This window comes from Bemisia tabaci, chromosome 4, assembly GCF_918797505.1.
Source record: "Bemisia tabaci chromosome 4, PGI_BMITA_v3".
NCBI classification, from domain to species: domain Eukaryota; kingdom Metazoa; phylum Arthropoda; class Insecta; order Hemiptera; family Aleyrodidae; genus Bemisia; species Bemisia tabaci.
In genome coordinates, this window is record NC_092796.1 from 29,554,575 (window position 1) to 29,573,259 (window position 18,685).

Genomic DNA, 18,685 nt, shown 5'->3' on the forward strand with positions numbered 1-18,685 from the left:
TCATATTGAAATAAAATGTCGTAAATTCGCGATACCTCACGTGCCGCTCGAATACCTGTAAAGTGGGATTTAAACGTGCACCTGTACGAGTCATTAATTAAAATGACCGCAGAAAAATCCAACCGCACCGTCTAACGGCTCCCAGCGTCGACAAGGCTCCAATTTACCCCCCCCCCCCTCCCTCCCTCGACGGGGTAGGCGACGATTACTCTGTCACTCTGACCTACTAATTCCACGTACCGGGAGCGTGGCGCTGAACCCTTTGCTGAAGGAATTAGTTCTCGGGAACTGCCGGCCAATCTGTCGTGCTAAGGAAGAACGCCGTATGAACCGTCAGACGTTGCCAAACCTCCTTCCGTAAAATTCGAATTATCGGGGAAACTTATTAATATTCCTGCCCCCCCCCCCCCATTTTCGGCCGAATTTTATTCATTGGCGGATCCAGGAGGAAGTAGGGGGCGTGCAACCCCCCCCCCCCCTTTGTCTGTCCGCAAAAAAGGATGAAGGAACAGAGAAGGAAGAAAGAAGGAAGGAACGGAGGAAAAAGGAAAGAAAGATCGCTTACATTTGGTAGTTATCAGTGGCGAGGCGTGAATGATCGATTATCGATTTTTCTCGATTTGAAACTATGGTAAAGAATCGATTATTTAGGTGTTCGTTGCGAACACCCTGTTTATCGATCCTTTTCCATAAGTTTAAATGGCAGATCAATCGATATATCGCAAAGCACGCCACGCAAGTATTTTTCATAATAAAGCAAGAGCGGAGGTTTTGAAACACTTCAACCTAGTTACGATTTTTTGCAGTTTCACCGTCGATATTAGATCTCTCAACAATTTTCGGGGGGAGCCCCCCCCCCCCCCCCCCATCCCTCCGATTCGAAGTGTCTGGGTCCACTTATGATTTTATTCGAAACTGAATGGAGATGTTGCATGTGTGAGGAATTTGCGATTTGACTGTTCATTCTAATGTAAAAGTTCGCGATTAACACGATGATGCCACTGGTTTTCTCTAAAATCAACACCCAAGCTCAAAAAAGCTCTCAAGTTGAAGCCAACATGGAGGGATATCCCACGCTATCCTGAGAGTCCACCTTTACATCAAGACAAACTCTCCATGCAAATGATAGGGAAAAAATACATTGACAGGGCTGCCACTTTATTTGGGGACTCTAAAACTGAAAACACGGCATCACTGCTAATGTATTTGCCCCCTATATTCGCATGAAGAGTTTGTCTTGATGTAGACGTGGACTCTTAGGATAGCGTGGGATATCCCCTCCATTTTGGCCTCAACTTGAGAGCTTTTTTTGAGTTTGGGAGTTGATTTCAGAGAAAACCAGTGTCACCATCGTGTTTCTCGCAAAATTTCACATGAGAATCAATAGTCAAATCTCAAATCCCAGACACATGCAACATCTTCATTTAAAGGATCTGAAACTCTCAAGGAAACTTATCGATTACTCTAGCAATAGTTGAATATTTTATCGAGGGACTTTTGGCAACGCCTGAATGTTTATACGGTGTTATTCCTTAGCTGGGCCAATAACCGCGGCGAATGCTCATTCCGGTTGACACGTCATCTTCCCGGGCGCGCAGCCATCCGTCATTTTTCAATTTGCGCTCGGCCCGCCCAGGAGCTCTTTCGCTCGTTAACCTCCTTCCGGTGGCATTCAAAGGCCGCATCCGAGCTCTGAAACAAAAAATTGTGTTTTGCGCCTCGAAATTAATTGGCCCTTCGCATCCCCATCAACCGACGTGAATTTTGTTGCGGCAGAAGGGTCAAGTCTTGCTTGGACGGATTTATTTAGACACAAATGCACAAATTACACGGCCTGAAAATATATTGCCTCGGATGGTCTGTTTATCAAAAAATTGTTGCGTGATAACAACTGGAATTAGGTCGTTTAGCCACCGCTTATGCTGGAAGCACCCTTTTCCAGGTAGAAATTTCTCCTCAATACTTTAAAAGTATAAATAATCCTGACTTCCAAATCTCTTTACAGTGCTGCCATATCCCAGAATTGATTCCTGTAATGGACCACTAGACAAGGTACGAATCTCAGCATTCTAATACATGCTTTTTAACCAAAATTTCACGTAGAACACGATGCGCTCAACGAAAATTACCGAAATCAATACCTTACGAAGATATTTAATGATACTCTATGCGTGAATTCAAACCATCCGCTCATGAAAACTCAATGCTCTATGTGATTCACATCGAGCGCTAAACGTTATCATGACAGTCTCTACGATATAAAAATCTGGCAACCTCGATCTTGGTGCTTTGGCTCAGCTATAGCAAATTGCCTATAGTTTGAACAACACATGGTGGGAAATGAACATTGCTCGATTGAGAAGCTTGCTGAAACCGTTGTAGTGCGCGATTTGACTCACGTAGAGCTTTGAGTTTCTTGTGAGCGGGCATTTCAAATTCCTCGTAACCAATGTGAAATAAAAACGTTAATATCTTCGTTAGGAGTTAGTTTCAGTAATTTTCGTTGTGCGAATCGTGTTCGACGTGAAATTCTGGTTGAGAAACATGTATCAGAATGCTTAAATTCTTACCTTGTCTAGTGGTCCATTCCGGAATTTTCCCGGAATTTCAGGGGTTTTCGTCAAATTGGCCGATAATTTGATCAATTTTAATCATTATTTGATCGAATTTGACGACTTCCGCAAGTAAATTCGGGCGTAACTCGGCATTTCCCCCGGATCTTTTGAAAATCACTATTAATTCCGGAAAAACGGCCCTTCTTTCACACCATTTATTTTATAGGTATCCAGTATTTGGATATTTACCCATCGGGTGTACTTTCACAGAACGTGCTAAATTTGCCGTTAGGAACTTCTCTCGCACTCCGCGCGGGAAATCCAGTGGAGATTTGGCGTAACACCGGCCGGAAAACTTCCGCACCCGGGAAAAGACTCTGCTCCTTCAAAGCGATCCGATTGCCCCAACGCGACGCGACCTTCCGCAAAAGGTGCGGATATAGCAAAGGCATAAATCACCTCGGAAGCGGAAATAAAGCTGATCCATCCCGAAGAGGGAGGAGGTGGTCGACAAAGCGCGAGTACGGCCCGGGTCACCTGATACTCCTCGAGTGAGTTGTGAGTGCAGAAGGGAAATTGCAACGGTGTCGGTTCGAAGTAACATCTTGGGCTCCTCTCAAAAACTCAGCCCTTCATCCATTAATAAATAACTACTTGAACTTGCACCGGTACTTGGACCGCATTTAGCAAAAAGGAAACAGCGCGATTATGGTGTTTTTAAAATCTTGAAATTTCTCATTTTCTGTTAGATACATACATAATATATGCTCAGTATTAAAATGAGTACAAACATTTTTCTTCAAAATTAACTGTTATCTAGCGGGAAGCCAAAACATACATAATATATGCACAGTATTAAAATGAGTACAAACATTTTTCTGCAAAATTAACTGTTATCTAGCGGGAGGCCAAAGTAATTTGCCATGGGGATTAATTTTTTAAAAAAACGAGCTTCAAGCCAAAAATTAAGTAAACAAGTAATATTTCAAACTACATAGAGATGGGAAATAATAAAAAACTTACAAGACTTTGTTTATTTTTTAGCGGCTCTGGTGCTTGCACTAGAGCTGCTATTCCGGACGGTCCCAGCTGGGGAGTATCAATGGACCATGTTACATTGGAGAGACCGCGCGTTGGTTGATGGGAATCGGCGCCATTTTCGACTATGTACCTTGTCATGACTTTATTTTATTGCATATTGTTTTATTGTTAGCCAATGCTATGTTGTGTAGTGTATTTTTGGAATCATGGTGATACAGTCAATAATTCAAAACTTGTCTGTGCTTTAATCTCGTGATGGAAAAAATGTACTTTACGTTCAAAATTTGAAATTTTGAATTTTAAAGCTTTCGCGGTTTTTTTGGAAGAATGCAGTGGTTGGAGCTTCCTAGGCATATTACTCGATATCAGCTGATAGCAAACAAAGGTTACCAAGGAAACTGTAAACGTTTAACAGCTATCGTGGCCATCGGGGCGATTATTGAAATGACATCGACTCTATGTCGCCGCTTACGACAGGAGATAGCCCTATCTTATCCGTGTAATATATCGCAATTCGATATTGTTTTGATTTTTAAATGGAGCAATTTATTCATAAAGTTCCGATTAGTTTTGGCGAACGGGCCCCTTAACCTACGTCACTAGGCCTTCTTGGAGGCCTTTTGGGGGCTCTAGGCCCCCTAGGTCCTCCCAAAGAGTTTGTGTGTCTAGGCCCTCATTCATATGACTACAACTACCGTCGCCAGAGCCGCTTTCCGACGCGAATGCGTTGGAGCTTACTGCTTGTTTTATTATTTCTTATCTCTATGTAGTTTGAAATATTACTTGTTTAATTTATTTTTGGCTTGAAGCTCGTTTTTTTTTAAAAAAAAATCTATCACCATGTTCTATGTAGCATAGCCAGCCAAATTCGACATTAAAATGTTTTTTTTTTTGCTATTCTGTGGGGTTTTTTTTTAGATAATTATTAAAAAGCAACATTTTTACAACATTGCACGGAAAAAAAAAGAATTGCTGATTCAGCAATTCAATTGCTAAGAGCAGTGAGTGCAATGTTTCAATGTAGATTTTACAACACAAAAATGCTACTTTAACCACCCTTGTGGTTAAATTAGTTTACAATGTGGTTAAAGTACCATTTTTGTGGTTAAATTAGTTTACAATGTGGTTAAAGTAGCATTTTTGTGTTGTAAAATCTACATTGAAATATTGCACTCACTGCTTTTAGCAATTGAGTTGCTGAATCAGCAATTCTTTTTTTTTCCGTGTGTGATCATGCTGGTTTCTTTTTGCTAATTGCGATCCACTTATTAGAGCTTAACTATTTTGACTCTAATTGGCCTGTTACAAACTTCAGCTATAGCAAAAAGAAGGGTTATTTCTTAAAGTTAATGGCTCAAAAAACACAATAATCGCATCATGAAAGTCTAAAATACACTCCTGGCCTCACAACCTGCGTAAGAAAGATGCGTTTTTTTAAGCTTCCCGCTTAAAATACGAAACTACGGCACAGATGAACATTTTGTGAGAAGAGTCGTCCTATCCAACCCTTGCGCAATAAGATACTACGCAATTTTCAACAAGACCGACACTGAATTGCCAAAATGAATTTAACGAGACGGTGTTTTTTATTTCACATTTTCCTTGCGTTGATAAAGACTGCGGTGATTTCTCACAATTTGCGCGCGGAAACGTCAGCTATGTTGAATAATGTGGAAGTAATGGAAGCATCCTAGTGCGCAAGGCTTGGATGGAACGACTTTTCATACGAAATGTTTACACCCCTGTGCCAAAAATCGTTTTTGAGGTGGGAGGCTTTGAAAAACGCCAATTTGCAACGCAGATTGTGTATTTATGAGTGTATTTCAGACTTTTTCAATACGCTCATCGTAATTTTTGCTCTATCGCTGAAGTTTGCAAGAGGACCATTACATTTTGGTATTTGTTTGGCCTTGATTTTCCCCCTAGAATAGCACTATATTCCATCACCTTGTTACATATGGATTACATTTTTCAATAAGGAACCACTATCTCTGGCCCTTCCATAAAAGCACATATCCGCGGAGGGAAAGCAATGGCACGTATGTTGTTTCTAAAATGGGCCAGAAATAGTGGTTCCTTATTGCAAAATGTAATCCATATTCTTCACGCCATATTTTTAGTGGGTTTCCTCTCGAAAGTCACACTTTTTATTCACGATTCAAATCGTAAAACATGCATTGTCCTTTGGCGTGAAATGAACTCTAACGTAGGTCGAGTCGACATTTAGTGCAAACTGTGTTTAATAAGACTCTTGACAACATCGCGGGCAAATCGAAGCCAACCCTGTCTGTTTTGCTCTCTTGCTCCCAAGACTCTATTGAAACCCACGTCCATCGCCATCCTGACTCCTTTCACTTCGAAAGTTTCCTACCGTGGAGACCTATCAAGGTTGTAAAAACCTAATGTGAACAAAAGAGTCCGAGTTTCAACCCCGAAAAACTTACGGGTTCGCACATCTCCCTCGCTCACCAAACGAGGACTGATGCAAGCTTTTTTTCAAGCTTGTGTCTTGTTGATATTTATTATTTTCAACTTTTATCGAATGGACCGACGCAACGTGGTAATAGCGCTGTGTCCACTCGTCAAAATGGAAGCTCAAAGTGAATCGATAAATACGATCTGTTCGCGATTGTTGATCAAAAAAGAGTCGCGCCGCTCTATTTTGAGTTGCAACACTCATCAATCGCATTAAGTCCCGACTTTGAGCCACTTATCGTTGAAATCGATTCACTTTGAGCTGCCATTTTGACGAGTGGAGACAGCGCTAATCAGTGCGGTGTTGCGTACTTTGCGATATATCGATTAGTCTGTCATTCAAAACAATGGAGAAATATCGATAAACAGGGTGTTCGCAACGAACATCTTAAAAATAGATTCTCTCCCACAACTTCAAATGGAGGAATATCTATGATCGATCGTTCGCGCTTCACCACTGATGGTAATCGGGGCCGTAAGTAGTGTCTCTATCAGAGTGATAATGGTGAGAAGAGTAGGAATGACCGATGGCGCAGCGTGCTTTGCGATATATCGATTGATAACCCTTTTGAACCTATGGAAAAGAATCGCTGAACAGGGTGTTCGCAACGACCACTTTGATAATCGATTCTTTACCATAGCTTCAAATGGGGAAATATCGATAATGGATCATTCATGCCTCACTATTGGGAATGAATTGTGTTCGCTATTTGAACTATTTGTAGTAATCCGGAAGGGAGATATCTTCCTATCACAATTATAATAGGAATAATTAACCTACAAAAAACCATTATGCTGCAAACAAAGTAATTACAATTTTGGAAAAAAAAACTGAAAAAGTTACTTTTGACATGAGGTATTTGGGCAATCAATGCCATCACCCGAGTCACAGAAAGTTGAAAAAGTAAATTCACGTATAAGTGAATTTACTTTTTCATTTTTCTTTACCTCCGATGATGAAATTATTAGTCGGAAGGCCTCAGGTCAAGTTTTTTTTTTTTTTTTTTGTTTTGTTTTTGTAAAATAGAAATTAATTTGTTTTCAGCATAATGGTTTTTTCATAAGTTAATTATTTTTGTCCTTCCTGGCCTTTAATAATTGTGAGATGAAGAGAATCTATGATTTTAAATTTGGATGTTATTTGTTTGTTTCAGCTGCCTGAAGGGGGACTACCTGAAAGTTTTCTTGCACCTGGAGAAAGGAGAGGTGAACGAGCTGAGCCCTTGGTCGCGGGTGCTGTGCGGGAGTCTGCAGGACATCCCGCCGGTCCTCTACAGCTCGGGCCCGGCCCTCATCCTCGAGCTCCACTCCCAGAGCAACCTCAACAACGCCACCGGCTTCGTAGGATCTTTCCGCTTCATCGACAAACGTGAGTAGTCGAGCGTCTAACCCCCCCCCCCCCCCCTTATTTCCCAAATAGCCTAGTGCAACGAAAATAGTTTAATAAAATTGGAATCTGTTTCAATAAAATTGCAAAAAATTGGGGGGAAAATTGGAATTTTTTTCAATAAAATTGCAATTCTTCTACCTTGAAATGAAAATATTTTATACTGGAAAAAAAACGCATTGGATCTAGAGTCCAGACTCTTGAAAACATTGACAAGAAAAAATACTCTTGATTCAATCAGATTTTTGCTTAAATCAAAAGGAAATCCGCTCAAATTAAGAGGCTTGGTTCCCGATTCAAGCTAAAATCCGAATGAATCAAGAGTATTTTTTTTTGACGATGTTTTTAAGAGTCCGGACTCTAGATCCAATGTGTTTTTTCCAGTGTAACATACTTTTTGTCGCGATAGCATAGAGCAGTAAGTACAAAAATGAAGATTTGAAAAACAAAATTGCAATTTTTCTACCTTAAAGTAACCATATTTTAACATAATTTTCGTCACGATAACATAGAGAGGCATAAGTAAAAACATGAAGATTTCGGGCTCAATACCTCAACTTTCACAATAACAAGATTCTGGAGGAAAGTTTTTAAAAAAGAAGGCCCGATTAGACTACGTCCCTTGGATCCTCAGCTAAGTCGCTCACGTAGCCGTTGAAGCATCACTATACAAATAAGCGAACGGAACGAGCACATTATGGGAATAGAGCCAAGGAAAGAACGCATGTTGGTGACGGCGCTGAGATACAACTATTCGTGCTCGATGGATGCCCGTGTTGCGTCTGCAAAATTGAAGGCGCGATGGCGCGAGGCGTTCTTCCTCAGCACGACAGAATAGAACGCAAACGCATTCCTTCGTAACACATCTGGAGGGAGCATATTCCAACGCCCGAGCGAGAGATTGATCGAGCATGCCACGCGGGACTCGAAAAAGCAGATTAACCGCGAATTGGGAAAATTTAAAATACGGAGAGGGCGCCCCAGATCGTAATCACAGCCATTCTTCCTCGTCCGTAGTTTCGCGCGGCGCCACGCGTTGAATGAAAAACTTTACCCTAGGTGGGGGTGCCACGGCTTCCGCCCCCCTTCCCTTCCAGGTCCTCACCCCCCTCTCCCCAGTATCGGGGACAAGAGTAGCCGTCAACGGGAAATCTAATTTTTCGCTTGGCCCATAATCAAATCGCTGATTTTATCTCCGACAGCCGGCTGCCGGACTGCCGGCTCGCGTGTTCTAAGTTGAATTTTTTCCGCACCGCGAGGTTGAAGGGAGTTTCGCGGGTTATTGTTCGAATGCGGCAACCGCTCACAACACGTCGTTCAACCGCGCGTTTCAAATCGAATCAACGATTGCGGTTCAGAGATGCCGCAGCGGGGTAAAAACGCGTTTGCCTCCCTCGCCACCGCGGGAGGGGACGGCGGGATTTTTATACAAATCGACGTTACTGTTGCTGTCATTTTTTACCCGACGTTGCTCCAAATGTCCCCCGCAGAATTGAATTGTTTAAACTCGGGGAAATCCTGAAAGCGCGCTGGGATATTCCGCATGTTTGATGGTAATGTAGCGTCGCGTCCAAGATTTTGGACTCCGTGGTCTCTTTAATGAGAGATAAGTTTTTCTTGAAGAATCAAAGTGAGCATAGCGTTCAAAATCGTTGGTGTAAGTATTGTGTGATATTAGACGAACCTAGGCTCCAAAAATGTATTAAGACAACTTTGTCGAAGTAAAAGCAAAAATTAAGTGTTCTCTTAGCAAACTGTGCGTTGGAAAGGTCAATTTAGGTTAGGTTCGGTCAAAAGAGTTTAGATAAGAAAAAATCAATGGTAAAACTGCCAGATTACGTATCTCGTTTGTGGTGGTTAAAAATCTCCGCTCTCATTATATTTTTTTTGAAGTAGAACAAATCAATATCATTTCTTGAAATTTTCACGGAGTTTTCTTCGCACGAAGAAAAGTTGAAGTCTCACGAAGTAAACAAATTAAAAGTTGTGTTAAGAAATTGTGTACTCGGAAAAGCAACGTCACTCCCATGTTGTCTAAGATCAACACATACCCGAAAATTTTAATGTTTTTTTTTAAAAAAAAAAAAAAAAAAAAAAAAAAAAAAACACCATACACCATACGTTGACTAAATTTCATTTCGGTAACCCTCCTGGTGAATTTCCAAGAATGTAATCGATAGGAAAAAGCTAAAAAATTACTTCGGAAAACAATGGCTTACGACACCGAAGCCAGCACTGAATATCACACTATGCTACACGGAAAAAAATGAGTTAGGGTTGAGGACTAGTTTCTGCCCTTCAACACTACCGCGCGGTACCTGATTTCGCAGTCGTAAGCCAAGGTAGTGCTGAAGCCTACCTCGCGCTTGCGTTCCACGCTAGATGACCCGTGACGTTCAGAAACAGATCTGGCAGCGCGTAGGCACAGAAACAGAAGGCTCCAAGGATAGATCCGGCAGGGCTAAAGCCTACTTGACGCAAAGTTGCCAAAATGTGCGAAAAAATCTGATTATACCCGTAGAGTATAATTTCACTGCACACAATATAGTTTTTTCAATTATTTTTATTTTTTTTTTTAATTTTTTATTTTTTTAAATTTTTCTTGCAGTTTTTTTTTTTTTTTTTTTTTTTTTTTTTTTTGTTGCTCAGGAAGCCATAGCTAGCTATAGACACGAGTTTTTACAAAGAAATTATTTGATTGTCAACGGGCATCAGGGAGACTTTTAGAACATTCATGCTCCATAGCTCCGGCTTTCAAATTTTCAGGGATTAAGGTCGAGTAGAATCTGTTTCTGCAGATTCACTCGTCAGTTCGGTGAAAATTTGTCGCCACCACCGGGATTCGAACCCGGGATCTATGGGTCTAGAGTCAGACACGCTAACCACTAGGCCGTCCTGGCCAGCTTGCTTATGTCAAGGAAAATCGGAGTTTTCGGGTGTTGATTCTTTTCTCATAGTATTAAACTATTACTTTAAATAAAGCGCCGGACTGGGCAACGCGACGCGGGGCAGCCATGTTTTCTTTCCTCGTCCGAGGCGAATACGATGACGATAGTCGAGCAGTCCACGGCGCATACGCATCCCGGACATTCTAGCCTTCCGCAAGAGAAATTCTACTTGTGGAGACAAGCTTGCCGTGTGTGTTGCAGTCAAGCGGCGGGTAGGCGCTACGAACAGCGACAGGTAGCGTTGACGAATACATGTTCTGTTCCTCAGGACTACCAACCCTAAAACTACCCATAGGTAGTGCCGAACCCTACCCTGATTTTTTTCCGTGTACTCTTGGCCAGTTCTGTGAAGAATCTCCCCTCCTCCTCGCCCTTCAAAGGATATGTTAAATATTAAACACTGATTCATTTCGGTTTATAAGAAAGAGCAAGCATCAACGACTTTAATAGAAAATCCGGACCTTCTCAAAACTACTTTGCAATTGTTTGACGTATTTCTGTCAAACGGAATTATGTGCATTAAGACATGAGCCCTGAGACCCATAAGAATATAATGCATAACAGGGCTCACGTCGTAATGCACATAGTTCTGTTTGGCAGGAACACGTCCAATTATGAATACAGAAAATTCAACGAAATTTTAGAAGAATCATGCCTGACGACTATTCTTGTTAGCAAAGGATGAATGAAAAGAAGAACCCAAGAAAATGAAGATTATCCATCGTCATACTTCCATCTGAAATTCGAGGGATTTGAAATTCCCGGTCTAAGTTCGTCGTCTTCCAGAGAAAAAAATGTAACTCCACTCCATGTTTGCCAAATTGACTGAAACAATTAATTTATTTTACAAAAATCGTCATTTTCCCGACGAAGGAATGTAATTCCATTCCAAAGTCGCAAAACTGACTCAAACAATTCAATTTTTACAAGACTGTCCCTGCTTAATTTTTGTCCAAATTTTGTCTGATTTTTGCATAATATCTGAGAAAAATTAGTGGAATGTTCAGTTTAAAATGCGATAGATTCTCCCGGTAAAATGGAATTTGCGGGTGGGAAATTTGGCAACAATTTAACAGAGTTACGTAATTTTGTGAGGAGAACGACGAAATGTACATGTACAATTTTCAGAATTTGCCTGATTCATGCATAAAATCAGAGGAAAAAATCCGCAAAATTTTCAGTTAGGAACACCCAAGTTTCTCTCTGCTAGCAGGCAATTCACGAGAGGCAATTTGGCAACATTGAAATGGAGTTAAGTTCTTTCGAAGGGGAAACGAAGAATGTTTCACATTTTACATCCGTTAAATTTATTACTGTAGCACGCTATGGCAATCCCGGGGTGGAACCCCCGCGCTAATGAATAAAAAACGCTGATTAAAGTATTAAGGTACTCCGGGCGAACTTTTAATTGAAAGCTTCGATACAATTCCGGCCCGGCGTACAGTAGATCGAGTCAATAGGTGAGGTCGGACAAAATTTGAAAACATTACAAGCTCATAACTCCGTTTGAACAGTGGAAAAAACAATGAGGAAAAACGGGAAACAAGGCTAAAAATACAAAATTAATAAAATCCAAGAAATGTCGACTCAAAACTGAGTCATTTTCAGTCGGAAACAATAAAATTTAAAAAATAGACCAAGTTTCTCTTTTTCTCAGATCCTGGCCAGCACCATGTAGGGCTCAGGTTTTTCATCGTTATTTTTTTTAAATTTTTATTGTTTCCGACTGAAAATGACTCAGATTTGAGTCGAAACGTCTCGGGTTTTATTAATTGTGTTTTTTTAGTCTTGTTCCCCGTTTTTCCTCCTTGTTTTTTCCACTCACTGGAAAAAGACACATTGGATCTAGAGTCCAGACTCTTAAAAACATCGACAAGAAAAAGTACTCTTGATTCAATCAGAATCTGGTTTAAATCGAAAACCAAGCCTCTTAATTTAAGCGGATTTCGTTTTGATTCAAGCAAAAATCCTGTTTAATCAAGAGTGTTTTTTCTTGTCAATGTTTTCAAGAGTCTGGACTCTAGATCCAATGTGTTTTTTTTCCAGTGCTGTTATCATTATCTCGGGCTGCTATTCAAAATTTGTATCCGTTTAAACAATACTTGGAGATTTGAAAAGTTGTTTCATCGGTTTCCTCGTGAAATTTCCTCCTAGAATCACCCTTTAAAATTTACAAGTATCCGAGCTTTCTGATTGACTGGACCCACTGTGCGGCGCCTTGTTTACATTGCGCGGCAGCCTGTCAACTTATTGAACGGGCGAATTATCTTCCACTTTCGGTAACTTTTCCTCCGATCCGATGACCCATTAACGGAGCCTCTGTTGCAGCAGTGTACCGGCTCCGTCGGAGTTTTTAATTGTCAAAGTTGGGAATTCGTTTGCTTTTCGCCGGTTTGTTTTTCACGGCGCCGACGAGCCCGCTCCGAGCTGGAATAATGGACCGCGTAGCCCCTTGTGACTCCGTCGCATGGCACCTAAGCTTCAAACTTCAGGAATCGAACAATGGACTCGTGGAATAACCTTAGCTCGGTGTCGTCCCGCCGAAAAGGACAGAAAAAGCTCAGCAAGAGAACCAAAAGTACACGTTTGCCGTGTGCCGTGATAGCAAAGAGAGCCGTAACTGTCAAATTTTCGATTTCGAGTTTCCTTCAAAATTCGCCTTATTTTTATGAAAACGAGACACACGAGAAAGCCGTGAGTGGGCAGAAAATAACGTAGTCTCAGACAAGATAGCCGTAATTAGCATTGTTGCTCCAAAGAGCCAATGAAAACAGAGCTTGTAAGTAAAATGCCGCCTTTACCTGCAAATTTCTAACCTGAAAATGTTTTTTTTTTGTGTGTCCAACACGCAACCACGAATGCATGCAGAAGACAGGGCCGGATTTAGGGGGTGGCCACATGGGCCGCGGCCCATGGCGGCAAATTTAGAGGGCCGCAAATGTTTGTAATTTTTTCAAATGTAGGTATCAAGAATTAATTACAAACGAGAATTGGCGAAAAAATCTCTCATTTCCTGAGAGTTAAAGCAAAGTAATTTCTAATTTGTTCGTCTTTCGGTGATACAAGAGACAGAGCCTTTCATTAGTCTAGTTGAGAGAGAAACCAAGCACGCAATTTGGCCTGGAGCGGCACGGCGCAGAGAGCAATGATGACGAGGACTTGAGATGGAAAGGAGAAGCCCTCTGCGCGCCGGTCAGCATGAAACACATATTAGCGCCTACAAGACTCCATGAATACTTCACGAATTGCGTCAAACGTAATGCGGTCAGCAGCGGTTGACGTTAAACTAATAGTGCCTACAAGACTGCATGAATACTTCACGCATTGCGTCAAAAACAGTGCGGTCAGCAGCGGTCGGCGTGAAACGCATAGCAAAGACTGCGTAGCAAAACAAGAGTGTATAGAAACTTCACGCATTGCGCCAGACACAGTGTGGTTGCGCAGTGGCGGAAATTAAAATCATTAAACCACATTCTTGTGTGTTCTTTCATAATTTGTTCGTTCTTTCCTTATAAATGAAAGGCCTCGGCCACACAGAGATAGGTTTATGGAACTTAATTTTCGCGCAAAGTTCCGTGAAATTTTGCTAGTTTTGACAGGGCTTTCACAAAAATGTCCTCAACGCGAGTAAACGCGTCTTATGCACCCCTCCTCCTCCGGCACGTTCACTTGATGGTTTGTATCGATGTTTCAAAACGAATGAGAAGGGGCGGCCCATGGGTGGCAAGTAGGTAAATCCGGCCCTGGCAGAAGATAGTACTTGCAGCTGCCTTGTCTAACACTAGCCTAAAATTAAAATGAATAATATCCTTTTTATCTAATTAAAATGAAGATAGTTGATATCATCAAAACGATTTTTAAGAGTCTTTCGGATGATTGGTGGGAACTTGACAAACGAAGGGTTCTCTCAAGGAAATTTTCCGCTCCGAAGCTACTGAACCCGTTTTCTCAAACTTACGGCTCTCTTCGCTATCACGGCAGAAGTTTGACCATTTGAACCCAACGTTTGGAATCCTGCTTAGGGATTAAAAAGAAAAGGTGGCAATTTCCGATTATTCTTTACACCATGCTGGAGTCGAGAGACGTGGTGAAACTGCATAAAGACTAGGGTATGTCTTTTTTTGGAAAGTTGAAAAAATTCACGATGCAGGTCGCTCTAAATATGCTACGATGTGTCAAAATCAAGAATCATTACAAAGGAAAACAAAATTTTAAAAACGTTTAGAGGTCTCCAAAGCATTCCTCGTAGCATATTTTGAGTGACCCGCACCTTGACTTTTTACAACTTTCAAAAATAGGAGACACCCTAAAGTAGGGTGATTCCTATTTTATTTGTTCAAAGGAAACTGAATCAACATCGAGGGCTCGAAATTTATAAATGTTCGCTCTAAAGAAAACTGGAAAGTCAGGGAAAACTCGAAGGATTTTGCTCAAGGTCAGGGAACTTTTTTATCAGAGGAGAAGACCACAGACAAATAATCAGCAAATATGCAAGTATTAAAATTCGAAGATTCTCAGAAATAATACGACTGAAGTCTTGTGTGTCAGAGCAAGGTTCATTTCCCACCATATATTTAAGATTTTTTTTTTTTTTTTCAATCGCGGAAAAGTCAGGAATTCCTTAAAACATTCAGAAAAAATAAAGTATTTTGATATTTGAGTCTAGTCGCCACCCTGTAAAGGCAACTAAAGCGTACAGGAATTCCGTTTAGAAGTATTTGACGAACGCATACCCCCGTGCGTCCTAATACGAGTTGAATATTACGAAATCCTTTTATTCTGACAAAGCAGGAAGCTTTTCTTTGAAACCTTCAGCGATTGGTAATAAATGCATGGGGGAAAAATGCCTTTGATCAATTGGATCAGTCTCAATCGAATCGGTCTATGCAAAAAAGTCCAGCGTTCATTCTATTACTTTCGATTCATTCGTGTGTAACACACTTTTTTCTAAATAAGTTAATGACTTTTCAGTTTGTAAAAACCAAGGAAATGATCGCTCCTTTCTAATCGAAAATGAATTCTCCTTGCTCACAGACCTCTGTGAATTCTACGACCCTTACGAAGATTTTCGAGTAACATCAGAGGTTCGCACTTGAGCTGATGCAATGGGAAGCAACTTATACACCATTAGTTTCTACATGCAGATTTTTTTTTCTTACAGACAAACCAAAAATAGCAGTTCGTGTGATAAATGCCGTTTAAATATCTGGTGAGCTATTCTGATCATGGTTTATCCTGAATGGGCCTGTCGCAAACTTTTGCCAGAGCAAAACTAAGAGTTGTTTCTTACAGATAATGCCTCAAAAATCACGATGAGCGCATTGGCAAAGTCTGAAATGCACTCCTAACTTCACAATCTGCGTAAGAAATTTGCGTTTACTTGAGCTTCCCTTTTCAAAAACGAAACTACGGCACAGGTGAACATTTTGTTAGAGGAGTCGTTCTGCGGAACTGCATTAACTGCGGAAGCGTCGGCCAGATGAATATTGCCGACGATGGAATGACTCCTCTAACAAAATGTTCACCCGTACCGTAGTATCGTTTTTGAAGCGGGGAGCTCAAAAGAATTGCAAATTTCTTACGCAGATTGTGAAGTTATGAGTGCATTTCAGACTTTGCCAATGCGCTCATCGTGATTTTTGAGGCATTATCTATAGGGAAAAACTCTTATTTTTGCTCTAGCAAAAGTTTGCAACAGGCCCATTTTGCCAGGAGGAACTGCTATATTTGGTTCATTCCTAAAAACACTCATCTACAGAGGGAAACCGTACTTCCTCGTTGCAAAATGTGGTCCAAATTATGATCAGGATGCCTCACTGGACATTTTCAGAAGCGAATATCAACACCTTGTCAATGAAACTTGGTTCTCTGTTTCCAGTGTGACGGAGAAAAGGGATTTTTTACTGATTTCAAATCTCGCCCCAATCAAACTAACACGAGGAGCTCAAAGCAGGTTAATCCAGTCTCATAAATATCATAGCTCGCGGCAAACATTTAACGTCGGTTCCTCCGAAGACATAAACATTGGACCCGGCGAAAAGCAAATTTGCGTTCGAGTAATCGAGATCGGAAAAACGGTTCAAGGAGCAAGCAAACAAATAAGTTTAATCTAGAACCTTTGGTCAAGAAATGAGGAAAATACACGGTGAGCGCCTGACGACAAACACCCTTGTGGGTCTGTTGACTCGCGTTTTAAGAACTTATGCTGCCAATTCGAGCAGTTCGCAATTGGAATACTCATTGAAGGGCTGAAACAGAGGTGAGGCGGGTTTACTCATATTCGACCCATTCTTACTGCATAAGATACCGAGTCGAAAATTCCTGCGATCATTTTTCTCCTTTTTTTGTATTCCCCCTCCTCCCCATTCGCTTCTCCCTTATTTTTTTCTCCTCGAAAGGATAAGAGAACTTAGTTGATTAGTTGCGTTCGTCACAGAATCGTATTTTGATGCTCGATCCTTGTAAATCAGCTAAAAACAGTAGGTAAGGTCTCTGCAAACAGCAACTTTCTACTTTCAATGTTAACCGAGATTTTGGGCTTTGAAAAATTCGTTTAACGACGTCATTCACCGCGGTGGTGACAATCTTGGTTACTTCCATCTTGTTTTCATCAGCCAGTGATACAAAAATTTGCACTGGGTAATCAATGTGAAACTCGGATGAAAGCAAGTTGGAAAAAACTAAGGGTGTGTCCTTACCGCGGTGGATGACGTTATAAAACGAATTTTTCAACAACATCTCGAGTAATATTGAACGTGGAAAGTTGCTGTTTGAACGGATTCTACTTTTTTGAGCTGATCTACAAAAATTAAGCTTCAAAACACGACGCTGAGATCAGCGCAATTGACCCATTGAATCGCGTCGTGTGAAAACCGCTAATGTCCATTTCTCCAGCTTTGAGTCCTTCGTGTTAATAAAACCTCACAAGGGTCGATGCAATCATGGAAGTGGTATAAGGACTCGTATTAGGATTATCTCTAAAAATGGTCTTCACGCCATATTCTTGGTTCTATCCAACTTTGGAAGAATTATGAGCAAAATAAAAACTCAATATCTAAAAAATTGGCATTTAGTGCCAATAGATTAATTTAACCAGTCGCAGTGCTTCATTATTATTTATTTACACGTAAGTTGTATTTACATAATAAAATTGTCCTCTTGATGAAAAAGGGCAAAGGAAGAAAGGGGCAAGGGACGATTAAGACTACCACCGCATGACGATTTCACTCACTAAAGTATACTAGAGGCACAATCTATCTAGAGCGGTAAGTAAATATTGACGAGTCGGCAAAGACGGCCGGGAACGCCTTCAATTTTTCGTATATGCAATACGGACATCCAAAGAGTTCGAATAGTTGTATCAAGGCGCTAAGATTGAAACTGCTTGCCGCTGGTTTGTTGAGTTACGAGCAGAAACTGCAAGCCGGGTTGAGGATAAACGTCGTATCAACATTCCGACTTTTCCAACTTTCTCCTTTAATGAAATACACAGATTTTTAGAAAACTTGTGCATTCATTTCCGAAAAATTGTCTGCCAATTTTGCACACGATTTGATCAAGTGCATATCAAGGGTAAGGGCCAAATGGTTTTTATTCGATGCCATTCAATTAAAGACAAAAGCGAAAAATAACAGTCAGTACTTTAGATTCTCATCGGCAAAATCATAGGTGGGGGCAGCAAATCGATCTGCTCTCAAATCTTTCCAGTTTTGAAGAGCGAAATAGGCTCCACAATGAAGTGCATTCCGGCGTTCGGCTCGACGTTTTTCACTGTGCGCGATGTAAAATAAAAATGAAATACGGATAATTCAAGGAAGTGTGTAGAATAGCTGAATTGGTTAGAGAGGGTCTACTCTGTTCGGTATGATAGCACTTCGTAATTGCATATATTGTATCCCATCAAAACGTGTTTCGAGACCAAGCATGAACGCCTTCCGCTCCGCACACACTGTAAAACACGGAAACATTTCCGCTGTTTTTCCCTGTGTTCTAACTAACAGAGCCCGAATATCCGGTTAAAGGTGAGCTTGCACCAGAGGGGAGCTTAGCGCTACGGGAAGGGGGAGGGAGGTCGATAGGGGTGGCAAAATAGGAGCTTAATCATATTTACACAACGGATGGTTGCGCGTTGTAAATCGATACATGATTCCTGCCCATTCCACCGCCCCCCCCCCCCCCCGGCCCGGGCGTTTTATACAAACACCGCCCGACATTTGATGATGTCATAAGGAAAAGAAATGACCCGAATAAGAAAAGGGATTTGGACGTAACGTCGCTAT

At 41.1% G+C, this 18,685-nt stretch overlaps 1 protein-coding gene across 5 annotated transcripts in view; it reads left to right on the forward strand.

Moving 5' to 3' along the window:
• Sol1 overlaps positions 1-18,685 on the forward strand; it is a 307,494-nt gene that overhangs the window by 200,974 nt on the left and 87,835 nt on the right. For all 5 annotated transcript variants that reach the window (XM_072299662.1, XM_072299661.1, XM_072299659.1 and 2 more), the window contains one exon: positions 7,226-7,440. In XM_072299662.1, the coding sequence (XP_072155763.1) occupies positions 7,226-7,440 (215 nt within the window). The remainder of the gene's footprint in view (positions 1-7,225; positions 7,441-18,685) is intronic.